This window comes from Haliotis rubra, unplaced genomic scaffold, assembly GCF_003918875.1.
Source record: "Haliotis rubra isolate DU_JTF1 unplaced genomic scaffold, ASM391887v1 Scf2021, whole genome shotgun sequence".
Lineage (NCBI taxonomy): Eukaryota > Metazoa > Mollusca > Gastropoda > Lepetellida > Haliotidae > Haliotis > Haliotis rubra.
In genome coordinates, this window is record NW_025766028.1 from 8,421 (window position 1) to 23,017 (window position 14,597).

General features: G+C 40.0%; 1 protein-coding gene across 1 annotated transcript; it reads right to left on the reverse strand.

The window, feature by feature from the left end:
- Nucleotides 1–2,686: 2,686 nt before the first annotated feature.
- LOC124275782 (sodium-coupled monocarboxylate transporter 1-like) lies at nucleotides 2,687–13,988 on the reverse strand (the record flags this gene model as incomplete). The annotated part of the gene is made up of 5 exons (XM_046711448.1): nucleotides 13,659–13,988; nucleotides 11,898–11,966; nucleotides 3,678–3,729; nucleotides 3,368–3,435; nucleotides 2,687–2,767 (listed from the first exon to the last, which is right to left on the reverse strand). Coding segments are annotated over exons 1-5 (600 nt in total), but the record flags the coding sequence as incomplete, so codon positions are not given.
- Between the last annotated feature and the right edge of the window lie 609 nt (nucleotides 13,989–14,597).

Consider the following 14,597-nt stretch of genomic DNA (forward strand, 5'->3'; position numbering starts at 1 on the left):
CCATTCTACATGTATCATTGTACCTACTCTAAATGTAAAACTTGTACTCGCTAGCTATGTAACGTTTGTACCCACTCTACATGTAACATTTGTACTCTCTAAATGGAACATTTGTACCCACACTATTTGTAACATTTGTACTCTCTAAGTGGAACATTTGTACCCACTCTACATGTAACATTTGTACACACTCTACATGTAACATTTGTACTCTCTGTAAATGTAAAATTTGTATTCACTCTACATGTAACATTTGTACCCACTCTAAATGTAACATCTGTACCCACGAGTGTTGGGAATTGGTTGAAATCTCACAATTGATGATTGCTTCATTACCAACGAAGAATCATGAAAAAAAATTGGTTAGCGTCATTTTTCAGATTTTCCTATCCAGTTTGTTATTCCAGATACGTATAACATGATGCAACTAACTACTTTAAAGCAATGACTAATATATCATACATGTAACATTTGTACTCATCCTAAATGTAACATTTGTACCCATTCTACATGTAACATTTGTACCCCCTCTAAATGTAACATTTGTACCAACTCTAAATGTCACATTGGTACCCACACTACATGTAACATTTGTGCCCACTCTAAATGTAACATTTTTACCCATTCTACATGTAATATTGTACCCACTCTAAATGTAACATTTGTACCCACTCTAAATGCAACATTTGTACTCACCCTAAATGTAACATTTGTACCCACTCTACATGTAACATGTGTACCCACTCTAAATGTAACATTTGTACCCACTCTACATGTAACATGTGTACCCACTCTAAATGTAACATTTGTACCCACTCTAAATGTAACATTTGTACCCACTCTAAATGTAACATTTTTGTGTATCACTCTAAATGTAACATTTGTACCCACTCTACATGTAACATGTGTACCCACTCTAAATGTAACATTTGTACCCACTCTAAATGTAATATTTATACGCACCCTAAATGTAACATTTGTACCCCCTCTATATGTAACATGTGTACCCACTCTAAATGTAACATTTGTACTCACCCTAAATGTAACATTTGTACCCACTCTACATGTAACAAGTCTACCCACTCTACATGTAACATTTGCTCCTACTCTAAATGTAACATTTGTACCAACTCTAAATGTAACATTTGTACCCGCTCTATGCAACATTAATACTCACTCTAAATGGGACATTTGTACCCACTCTAAATGTAACAATTGTAGCCACTCTACATGTAACATTTGTGCTCATTCTACCTGTAACATTAGTACCCACTCTAAATGTAACATCTGTACCCACGAGTGTTGGGAATTGTTTGAAATCTCACAATTGATGATTGCTTCATTACCAACGAAGAATCATCGAAAACAATTGGTTAGCGTCATTTTTCAGATTTTCCTACCCAGTTTGTTATTCCAGATACGTATAACATGATGCAACTTACTACTTCAGTTAGTGAAGTGAGTTTTATAAGAATTAAACACGTTTTCAGGCACTGACAACTTCTAAGATATGTTCCATTGTCATGTTTTTCAAAGACTAAAACAGTACTTCCAAAATCGTTTATGTTCCATTATGAGAAAATGTGATCGATTGCTTGGTCGTTTGGTCACTGCGACCAATCTTCTATTATTCCAATTAATCAGAACACAGCTAGTACCCACTGTACATGTAACATTTCTACCTACTCTAAATGTAACATTTGTACTCTCTAAATGTAACATTTGTACCCCCTCTAAATGTAACATGTGTACCCCCTCTAAATGTAACATTTGTACCCACTCTAAATGTAACATTTTTACCCATTCTACATGTAACATTGTACTCGCTCTACATGTAACATTTGTAATCGCTCTTAATGTAACATTTGTACTCACCCTGAATATAACATTTATACCCATTATAAATGTAACATTTGTACCCACTCTAAATGTAACATTTGTACCCATTCTAAATGTAACATTTGTACTCACCCTAAATGTAACATTTGTACTCACCCTAAATGTAACATTTGTACCCATTGTACATGTAACATCTGTACATGTAACATTTGTACCTACTCTAAATGTAACATTATTACTCGCTCTAAATGTAATATTTGTACCCAATCTAAATGTAATATTTATACCCACTATAAATGTAACAATTGTACCCACTCTAAATGTAACATTTGTACCCGCACTACATGTAATATTTGTGATCACTCTACCTGTAACATTAGTACCCGCTCTAAATGCAACATTAATACTCACTCTAAATATAATATTTGTACCCAATCTAAATGTAATATTTGTTCCCACTCTAAATGTACCAATTGTACCAACTCTACATGTAACATTTGTACCCGCACTACATGTAACATTTGTGCTCACTCTACCTGTAACATTAGTACCCACTCTAAATGTAACATTTGTACCCACTCTAAATATAACACTTGTACCCGCTCTACATGTAACATTTGTAAACGCTCTAAATGTAACATTTGTACCACTCTAAATGTAACATTTGTACCCACTCTACGTGTAACATTTGTATCCCCTCTACATGTAACATTTGTATTCACTCTAAATGTAACCTTCTTTATGCATCCGTATGTTCTTACTTATTATTTTTTCAGACGGATAATGTTTCACATGATGATTACTTATTAAATGCATCATATTAATTGGAACAATATTTCTCACTGACCCTTATGATTATGGCCAGTACTCCGACAAGCATCACGACGCACTGAAACACGTCTGCCCATACAACTGCTTTCATTCCTCCCTGAAATGATAAAGTTGTTTCAATATTGGCAGCTGACCTGAATAATGATTCGCTTTCTGCCACGTGAGAACTATTCAGAGTAATTTCGTATTGTCAGCTGTGTGGGGTGGTGATGAGTCACTAATTTATAAACGTACCTTATAATACAGCCCATCTATCATACCTGACTGTTCAGTAAGCTGCATCAAACTTGTGAGAGAAGTCCATCGTGTTTTCTACCTACCACTAAAGTGAGAGTATACAGTGAGAGTTTAACTTTATCTCAAACAAGAATTTTGTTTCCACCTTTCTTTTGGACATCTTAATCACTGTTATTGGTGTATTTCGGACGAAAATAGGACAAATTAACTCTTCTGAAAAAGATGCATTTCACCTAAACATGAATGCATTTGAGAATTGTTTTCATAATTTGCATAAAGCTGTGTTCTTAAGCTTTCTTGTAAACTAATACATTCTAACATATCTTTGATAGTGTTTACATAATTCATAAATGTAGGAGGGTAACGTTGCTTTTGGTGTTTAGTGTATATGTTATAGTTCCGATCCACCTACAATATACCTCGAGAAGATAGACATCTGCTCACAGCGTGATCTACCTACCAGACAGGTGTAGAAGGTGGCTACGAGACCGATCGTAATTATCGTGGCCCATGTTGGAAACCCGGTCACTGTTTGAAAAAGGAATAGCAAAATATCAGGTAATGCATACAATTATTATAGATATTGACTTTGGTGAATATCACTTTATATATTAAATAATGTATACGGCATCTGGTCAACATCAGTATGCGGTGCATATCGTTTACAACTACACAGCCATGTATAGTGCGCTCACGTTGCCTTGTATAATGTTCATTGGAAAGAGGATGGTGAATTATTGATGCGTTATAATTACATTGTACATACCTACCTGCTTCTAGAGCCGTCGATGGAGCAAGTGACGCCAGGCCCATATAGATCACCTGGGATACAACATATCTACAAGTACAACGTACACAGAGCCACGTGTCTACAAGTACAACGTACACACAGCCACGTGTCCACAGGTAGAACGTACATACATACACGTGTCTACAAGCGCAACGTACACAGAGCCATGTGTCTCCAAGTACAACGTACACACAACCACGTGTCTACAAGTACAACGTCCATAGAGCCACATCTCTTCAACAACAACGTCCATAGAGCCACATGTCTACAAGTAAAACGTACCTACAGCCACGTGTCTACATAAACAACGTTTATACAACCACGTGTCTTCAAGTACAAGGTCCATAGAGCCATATGTCTACAAGTCGAACGTACATACAGCCACGTTTCCACAAGTAAAACGTACATACAACACCGTCTCTACAAGTACAACGTACATACAACCACGTGTCTACAAGAACAACGTTCATACAACCACGTGTTTTCAAGTACAATGTACACTCAGCCACGCGTCTACAAGTACAACGTACACACAGCCACGTGTCTACAAGTAAAGCGTATACACAGCCACGTGTCTACAAGTACAGCTTACACACAGCCACGTGTCTACAAGTACAGCGTACACACAGCCACGGGTCTGCAAGTACAACGTACATAGAGCCAAGTCACCTGACAGGTAATAATTAGGTAAGTGGTCTCAAACCCTAGACTCTATATTTACCAGATCTTAGAAGCAATGACATGAATTTGAATGACTAAAATACTTGTGTTAACTTAACCCATTCACTAAATGCATACAATCATAAAAAAAGTTATTTCAAATTTCCGTGTCTTCCGATTCTTCCGGTTGATTGTCATGTTGTTTACAAAACCTACTTGCTGACAATCATCATGCTGTTTACAATCCCTACTTGCTGACAATCATTATGCTGTTTACAGTACCTACTTGTTTGACAACCATTATGCTGTTTACAGTACCTACTTGTTTGACAGTCATCATGCTGTTTGAAATACATATTTGCTGACAATCATCATGCTGTTTACACTATCTACTTGTTTGACAATCAAAAGTCTGTTTATAGCACATACTTGTTTGAGAATCATGGTGCTGTTTACACTACCTATTTGCTGAGAATCATGATGCTGTTTACAGTACCTACTTGCTGACAATCATCATGCTGTTTACACTACCTATTTGTTGGACGATCATCATTGTGTTTACATTACGTACTTGCTGACTATCATCAGACCGTTTACACTACCTACTTGTTTGACAACAATATGGTGTTTACACTACCTACTTGCTGACAGTCATCATGCTGTTTACGGTACCTACTTGCTGACAATCATGATGTTGTTTACAGTAGTAGTAGATACAATGTTGGTACGGGACCAGGCCCTAATCCTGTACCATCATTGTATATACTACTACTGAGTTGCATGTAAAATTTGACGAAAATCGGTCGAATAGTTTCTGAAATATCGCCTTTTAAGTGAGCATGGGGTCGGTCGGGAAAAATCAAGGCCCCGTTTCAGACAAGGACAAAGCGGTGTTACAAATGTTTTTTTACATACGTTTCAGACAACGACAAAGCCGGGTTACAAAATGTTTTTTGACGCCCGTTCTGACGACGACAAAGTGGTGTTATGAATCTTTTTTTACGCGAGTACTGACGATGACAAAGCAGTGTTTTGAATGTTTTGTTTACAAGCGTTCTGATGACGACAAAGTGGTGTTTTGAATGTTTTTTGATGCGCGTTCCGACGACGACAAAGCGGTGTTTTGAATGTTTTTTTAACGCACGTTCAGACGATGACAAAGTGGTGTTTTTTAATGTTTCTCGAAGATGACGATAAAGCGTTGTTATGAATGTTTCTCGACGACGACAAAGCGGTATTTCGAATGTTTTTATAATGAGCGTTCTGACGATGATGAAGCGATGTTTTGAATGTTTCTCAACATGAGTTCCTATGATGAGAAAGAGATGTTTTGAATGTTTTTTTACGCGCGTTCCAGACGATGAGAAAGCGGTGTTTTGAATGTTTGTCGATGTGCATTTCTGACGATGACGAAGCAGTGTTTTGAATGTTTTTTTGACGCGCGTTCCAGATGATGACAAAGCGGTGTTTTGAATGTTTTTTGACACGCGTTCCAACGACGATGAAGCGATGTTGCAAATGTTTTCTCAATGCGCGTTTCAGACAACGACAAACAGTGCTACGAATGTTTTTTTTGTGACTATTTTTTGTCTTTTTCTATGCGACGAGATGCCTGTTCTTTTGCTTTTTTTTCACGTTTTCTGACACATCGTCGAACGGGTATCTTTTTGCTGGAGGGGAGAACGGCTAATTTGCGTTTGATTATGAAATGGTGATTGTGGGACAACATCCATGATTGTTCGTCGTTCGGTGGCAGTGGACACGATAAGAGTTTGTTTTGAATGTTTCTCGACGTGTGTTCCGACGACGAGACAGCAGTGATTTGAATGTTTGTTTGACGTTTGTTGCAGACGATGACGAAGCGATGTTTTGAATGTTTGTCGACGCACGTTTTGACAACGAGAAAGCAGTGTTTTTTAAATTTTTTGAGGAGCGTTCCAGGCGATAGGAAAGCAGTGTTTTGAATGTTTCTCGATGCGCGTTTCTGACGACGATGAAGCAATGCTTTGAATGTTTGTCGACGCATGTTTCGACAATGAGAAAGCAGTGTGTTTGAATGTTTTTTTTACGCGCGTTCCAGACGACGACGAAGCGGTGTATTCGAATGGTTTTTTGTACCATTCTTTGTCTTTTTTCTATCTCGATATCTATTTTATTTCATGCGACGAGATGTCTGTTCTTTGGCGCTTTTTTTCACGTTTTCAGACGCGATCATCAAACAGGTATCTTATCGCTGGAGAGAAGAACAGCTAATTTGCGTTTGATTATGAAATGGTGGTTCTGGGACAACAGCCATGACTGTTTGTCGGTCGTCGACAGTGGACGCGATAAGGAGTTTGCTTTGAATGTTGCTCGACGACAACGAAGCGGTGGTTTTGAATATTTCTCAACGACGACGAAGCAGTGTTTTCACTGGGGTTTTTTATGTGCGTTTCCGACGACGATGAAGCGGTGTTTTTTTATGTTTCTCGACAATGACAAAGCAGTGTTTTCGAATGTTTTTTTAACTCACGTATTCCGACAACGAAGTGGTGTTTTGAATGTGTTTTTTTTACTCGCGTTCGGACAACGACAAAGCGTTGTTTCGAATGTGTGTTTTGTATGCGCGTAAGGATGTTTTTTTATACGTATTCCGATGATGAGAAGCGGTGTTTTCGAATGTTTTTTTACGTGCTTTCCGACGACGATAAAGTGGTGGGAAGTCGCTTCTTTTATGCCCGGTGAGAAGAAGATTGCTCTCTTTTGTCGATCTCCATCTAAAATTGTTTGGTTTTCTCCATGCGACGACAGATCGTGCGGGACCCCATCGCTGGACTGAAGAAGAGCCATTAGCGTTCGATCATGAAATAGTGGTTGTGAGACAACGGGGGCTGGATTCCTTTTGAACGAAAGAAGACGCGAGAGAAATACGAAGCTGTTTCGGAGTTTCGAAATTTCCTTTTGAAGAAAAAGAATTCGGGCATGAAGAAAAACGAGCTCTAAGAAAAACTGGACAAGATGAAGACGGAAGACTTCCGACCGGTCGAGGAGCCCGAAAGGGCAGCTCTGAAATGGTGGAGGATCGACGTCGACGTAGGCGCTCTCCAAGACAAGATCGTCGACAAGATCGCAGGGGAAGTCCCGACCAAGTTCGAGAACGTCGTCAAGGCCAGCATGGAGAAAGAATTCGACCGCTTGAGGTTTCTTGGAGGGGTTCGGCTGGTCGAATGAGATGAGGTGCGAGATCTTGGGACACTACAGCGGTAAGGTGCTCGAATGCCTGGAGACGGTCCACCTGTACGTCACGGAGTACGTGCTGGAAGTGGTCGATGATGAGACTTCTGTCAAGAGTTCGAAGAACGCAACAAATGCATCGCAGGTTCGTCACCGTCGTCAGGCACACCATGCGAAAGGACGATCAGGCGCTCAGGCTGAACCTTCTTGTTGATGACGAGAAGAAGACCTACGCCATCGTCAGGGATCTGGACGAGCTCATGGTGGGACAAGCGGCCTACTGGTGCGAAAGGTGTCTGAGACCTTTCCCATCTGTCAGGGCCATGACCGAACATCGATGAGCATGCAAGAACGTCATCGTCGCCTTGGTCGACCGAGAAAAACGCACCAATGAGGAGATGGCCACGAGGAAACCGGCCAAGTTTGGAGATCATCCCGCGAGAACCAAAGCTGGTTCGACGACGGGGAGAGAGGAGTGCAGACGCTCAGTGAGGTGCTCAGGCAGCCGAAAGGAGTCGCGCATGCTCGGTGCTTTGCAAGGCTGCTGGACAAACGCATGCCGGTCGTCGTGCACAACAAGGATCCGGAATTACATTATTTTTATAATGTGCTTGTTTTGGCTAGTTTTTGCTAGATCTGCTACGAGTTGCTACGATTTGCTGTACAATTTGCTAGATTTGCTACGATTTGCTACGATTTGCTGTACAATTTGCTAGATTTGCTACGATTTGCTACGATTTGCTGTACAATTTGCTACGATTTGCTACGATTTGCTGTACATTTTGCTAGATTTGCTACGATTTGTTACGATTTGCTGTACAATTTGCTACCATTTGCTACCATTTGCTGTACATTTTGTTAGCAAAAACAAGCAAAAACAAGCACATTCCTGGCGCATTGACGTCGACCCACTTGAAGTCTCTGACGGGCATCAGTTGGGCGAGGATCTGTTCGTAGGCGGACGAGTTCTGAATGTAGATGAGACAGTATTCGTCGGAACACGCGTTTAATAAACATTCAAAAACACCGCTTTGTCGTCATTGGAAGGCGCGTCAAAAAAACATTCAAAACATTGCTTTGTCGTCGTCGGAATACGCGTTAAAAAACATTAAAAAACACCGCTTTGTCGGCGTCTGAAACGCGCGTCAAAAAACATTAGTAACACCGCTTTGTCGTCGTCGGAACGCGCATAAAAAAACATTCAAAACACCGCTCTGTCATCGTCAGAACGCGCGTGAAAAAACATTTCGTAGCACCGCTTTGTCGTCGTCTGAAACGCGCATAAAAAAACATTTGTAACACCGCTTTGTCGTCGTCTGAAACGTGCGTAAAAAATATTCAAAACTTATCGCGTCCACTGAACGACGACCAACGAACAGTCATGGTTGTTGTCCTACAGTCACTTTTTTATAATCAAACGCAAATTGGCCGTTCTCCCCTCCAGCGATAAGATACCCGTTTGACATTCGCGTCAAAAAACGTTTAAAAAAATGCCAAAGAACAGACATCTCGTCGCATAAAAAGAAATAAATATCGAGACAGAAAGAAGACAAAGAATAGTCAAAAAACATTTGTAACATCGCTTTGTCGTCCTCTGAAACGTGCGTAAAAAAAACATTCGTAACACTGCTTTGTCATCGTCAGAACGCGCGTAAAAAAACATTCAAAACATCGCTTTGTCATCGTCTGAAACGCGGCCTTGATTTTTCCCGACCCCATGCTCACTTAAAAGTCAATATTTCAGCAAGTATTCGACCGATTTTCGTCAAATTTTACATGCAACTCAGTAGTAGTATATACAATGATGGTACGGGATTAGGGCCAGTACGGTATTAATTTTGAAAAAAAATGAGCCCTTTGGGGAACCTGGTCCCGTACCATCATTGTATATACTACTACAGTACCTACTTGTATGACAATCATCATGCTGTTTACAGTACCTACATGCTGACAATCATCATGCTGTTTACAGTACCTAATTGCTGACAACCATCACGTTGTTTACAGTACCTACTTGCTGACAATCACGAAGTTGTTTACAGTACCTACTTGTATGAGAATCATCATGCTGTTAACAATACCTACTTGTTTGACAGTCATAATGCTATTTACACTACCTTCTTGTTTGACAGTCATCATGCAGTTTACAGTACCTACATGCTGACAACCATCATGCTGTTTACAGTACCTACTTGAAGAAAATCATGAAGTTGTTTACAGTACCTACTTGTATGAGAGTCATCATGCTGTTTACAGCACCTACACGCTGACAATCATCATGCTGATTACACTACCTACTTGCTGACAATTACCATTGTGTTTACAGTACCTGCTTGTTTGACAATCATCATGCTTTTTACAGTACCTACTTATTTGACAATCATCATGATATTTACAATACCTACTTATTTCACAGTCATAATGCTGTTTACACTACCGTCTTGTTTGACAATCATCATGCTTTTTACAGTACCCACTTGTTTGACAGTCATAATGCTGTTTACAGTACCTACATGCTGACAATCATCATGCTGTTTACAGTACCTAATTGCTGACAACCATCACGTTGTTTACAGTACCTACTTGCTGACAATCACGAAGTTGTTTACAGTACCTACTTGTATGAGAATCATCATGCTGTTAACAATACCTACTTGTTTGACAGTCATAATGCTATTTACACTACCTTCTTGTTTGACAGTCATCATGCTGTTTACAGTACCTACATGCTGACAACCATCATGCTGTTTACAGTACCTACTTGAAGAAAATCATGAAGTTGTTTACAGTACCTACTTGTATGAGAGTCATCATGCTGTTTACAGCACCTACACGCTGACAATCATCATGCTGATTACACTACCTACTTGCTGACAATTACCATTGTGTTTACAGTACCTGCTTGTTTGACAATCATCATGCTTTTTACAGTACCTACTTATTTGACAATCATCATGATGTATACAATACCTACTTATTTCACAGTCATAATGCTGTTTACACTACCGTCTTGTTTGACAATCATCATGCTTTTTACAGTACCCACTTGTTTGACAGTCATAATGCTGTTTACAGTACCTACATGCTGACAATCATCATGCTGTTTACAGTACCTAATTGCTGACAACCATCACGTTGTTTACAGTACCTACTTGCTGACAATCACGAAGTTGTTTACAGTACCTACTTGTATGAGAATCATCATGCTGTTAACAATACCTACTTGTTTGACAGTCATAATGCTATTTACACTACCTTCTTGTTTGACAGTCATCATGCTGTTTACAGTACCTACATGCTGACAACCATCATGCTGTTTACAGTACCTACTTGAAGAAAATCATGAAGTTGTTAACAGTACCTACTTGTATGAGAGTCATCATGCTGTTTACAGCACCTACACGCTGACAATCATCATGCTGATTACACTACCTACTTGCTGACAATTACCATTGTGTTTACAGTACCTGCTTGTTTGACAATCATCATGCTTTTTACAGTACCTACTTATTTGACAATCATCATGATGTATACAATACCTACTTATTTCACAGTCATAATGCTGTTTACACTACCGTCTTGTTTGACAATCATCATGCTTTTACAGTACCCACTTGTTTGACAGTCATAATGCTGTTTACAGTACCTACATGCTGACAATCATCATGCTGTTTACAGTACCTAATTGCTGACAACCATCACGTTGTTTACAGTACCTACTTGCTGACAATCACGAAGTTGTTTACAGTACCTACTTGTATGAGAATCATCATGCTGTTAACAATACCTACTTGTTTGACAGTCATAATGCTATTTACACTACCTTCTTGTTTGACAGTCATCATGCTGTTTACAGTACCTACATGCTGACAACCATCATGCTGTTTACAGTACCTACTTGAAGAAAATCATGAAGTTGTTTACAGTACCTACTTGTATGAGAGTCATCATGCTGTTTACAGCACCTACACGCTGACAATCATCATGCTGATTACACTACCTACTTGCTGACAATTACCATTGTGTTTACAGTACCTGCTTGTTTGACAATCATCATGCCTTTTACAGTACCTACTTATTTGACAATCATCATGATATTTACAATACGTACTTATTTCACAGTCATAATGCTGTTTACACTACCGTCTTGTTTGACAATCATCATGCTTTTTACAGTACCCACTTGTTTGACAGTTATAATGCTGTTTACGGTACCTTCTTGTTTGACAATCACCATGCTGTTTACAGTACCTACTTGTTTGATAGTCATAATGCTGTTTACACGACCTTCTTGTTCTACAATCACCATGCTGTTTACAGTACCTACTTGATTGACAATCATCATGCTGGTCCCTGTCAGCCTGGCAGCGCGGGAGTTGAACCGTTTCTCGAGATACTAAAACGATGAAATCTCGATGAAATAATGATAGATAGATATTTCCGAGAACGCTGGCAATCGTCATATTATCGTTTTATGACAGGTGTAAATATACACGTCCAAAGCAGACAATAATGCGATAGCTAGTATGAACAACAATTACCGGTTTGGGATACATTTAAACTTGGATGTCTTTACGAGGGAATGGCGAGAACACAGACAACAAGGCCTCCAACTCCGTGAAACAAGCAAGCACTTTCATCTCTACCGGGAATGCAGTGTAGACAAAGACATATTCATGTATATGTTGTTTAACGGCGCTCTCAGCATCAATAGTCGATCCGTTTGATGGCTGTCTGAAAACGAGTCTGGACCAGATCACGTTATCTATAACTCGCATCACCCGGTCCAATGTGTCGTCTCTTATGACAAACATTGATTGCGGAAACCCAGTCGCGTGCTGATCATAAATTAACAAACAAAACGTGACTTGGAGTGCAAATGTTATCACCTGAATGTCGAATACTTGTAAACAAGTAACGCATTGTGAATTCCAATTGTGAAAAACACTCCTTCTTTTTAATCAAACTCAGGAGATTAGTGAAATCCTTCAAAAAAGCATTAGAACAGTCGACCTTAAGGAATGTTCAGATAAAATCAGTTGGTAACGTTGATTTTTGTAGAGTTACAATATGTATGCAATGACAAAATACAAGATTTTAAAGTGGGATAGCCTTGTGGTGAAAGTGTTCGCTCGTCACACCAAAGACCCGGGTTCGATTTCCCACATGGGTACAATGTGTAAAGCCTATTTCTGGTGTCATCAGCCGTGATATTGATTGAATATTGGTAAATGCGGCGTAAAACCATGCTCACTCACTCACTAATTCCTACACAACAAACAACCAGCCTCGATTCTCCAACCAGACAGAACTCCTGGGAGGCACAGAGAGGGGAGAACCAGCCTCAATTCTCCAACCAGACAGAATCCCTGGGAGGTGCAGAGAGGGGAGAACAAGCCTCGATTCTCCAACCAGACAGAACCCCTGGTAGGCACTGAGAGGGGAGAACCAGCCTCGATTCTCCAACCAGACAGAACTCACGGGAGGTACAGAGAGGGGAGAACCAGCGACGGCAGGCAGAGAATGTATTCAGCCTTCCAATGCTTCCCCGTCATCGCGTCAAGAATGAAGGTTAAATTGGAAATATCTCAAAAACTTTATATTTTTAAACTTTTGATGCGACTGACGAGTTTTCCAGGTACAGAACAACCGAATCACTGTCACAGTGTTAGGGATAGCCCGCACTACGTCAAAACGGACTTTCTCTATACTCACAGAATGGAAGCAAAACAGTTGGCATTAATTCACACAAACTCTGGAAAGACGTTTTATAAAACTTTGTATTAAACTCCTCCACCACCAACCTCCTCGTAACTCCTGCTTCTTCGTCTACTACAACTGCTACTACTACTACTACTACTACCGTTGCTATTGCCACAACTGCTGCTGTTACTACTGCTCCTACTGCGACAGCTACTACTGCTGCTACTGCCACTACTACTGCTGTAATTACCACTACTGTTACTGCTGCTACTACTAATCCTGCTGTTGTTTCTGAAACTGTTATATGGAATGAACTTGAAACGTCCGTATAAGCGAATGTGTGATTAGTGGCGCTCTGCAACAAACGTAACTACGAGTACTTTACCTCAAATGAGCTTGTATACTTCAATGGATAGAGAAGGGGAACGTACAACAATGTAGACACAACAATGGCTACAGTTAAGCCGAACGTGAACAGGTAGTACTGCGTCCCTTCTCGGTACATCTCGGCTGGAGTTCCCAGAATCAAGATGGCAGACATGAAGGACACTAGGATGGAAATGGCGAGGGGCACAGTCTTCATTTGTCTTCCACCCATGAGAAATTCCCCCGTTGTGTTTTGCTTGTTTCCGGAAAATGCATGGAAAATTCCAATTCCTGCGGGCACGAGCAGCACCAGAGCAAATACCACGTAATCACCAGCATCAAACACCATGTCTTGAGATTCGTTGTTCTAATTTATTTGCTTGACAATGAGCACATCCATCCCATGCTTCACACGCATATTCGAAGTGATTTTTGTGAACATTAGATGAATTCTATGCAGCACAGAGTGCGATAATGACACTGACATTATGCCACGATGTTGGACAATTTCCATATTTATAGAAAAATTCTGAAACTATTGCGTGACATGAATCAGGCAAATGCTTTAAAAGCTGATAGTGAATATTTTATGAGCACCTGTTACTGTATCACAAGCTTGCTCATGTAACGAAAATAATTCGTTGTAGTCTTCACCATTGTCCGAGTTTAAATTTATTCTTTTCTTCTCCTGTTGTTTCTGATATTTTTTAGGGGCGGTGGGGTAGCCTAGTGGTTAAAGTGTTGGCTCGTCACGCCGAAGACCCGGGTTCGATTCCCCACATGGGCACAATGTGTTAAGCCCATTTCTGGTGTCCCCCGCCGTGATATTGCTGGAATATTGCTAAAAGCGGAGTAAAACTAAACTCAGTCAGTCAGTCAGTCTGATATCTTTTAAACTCGGCATATTTGACTTAAAGTCACAATTCTTTATTTAGCGGTATGTGGTGCAACATTATTG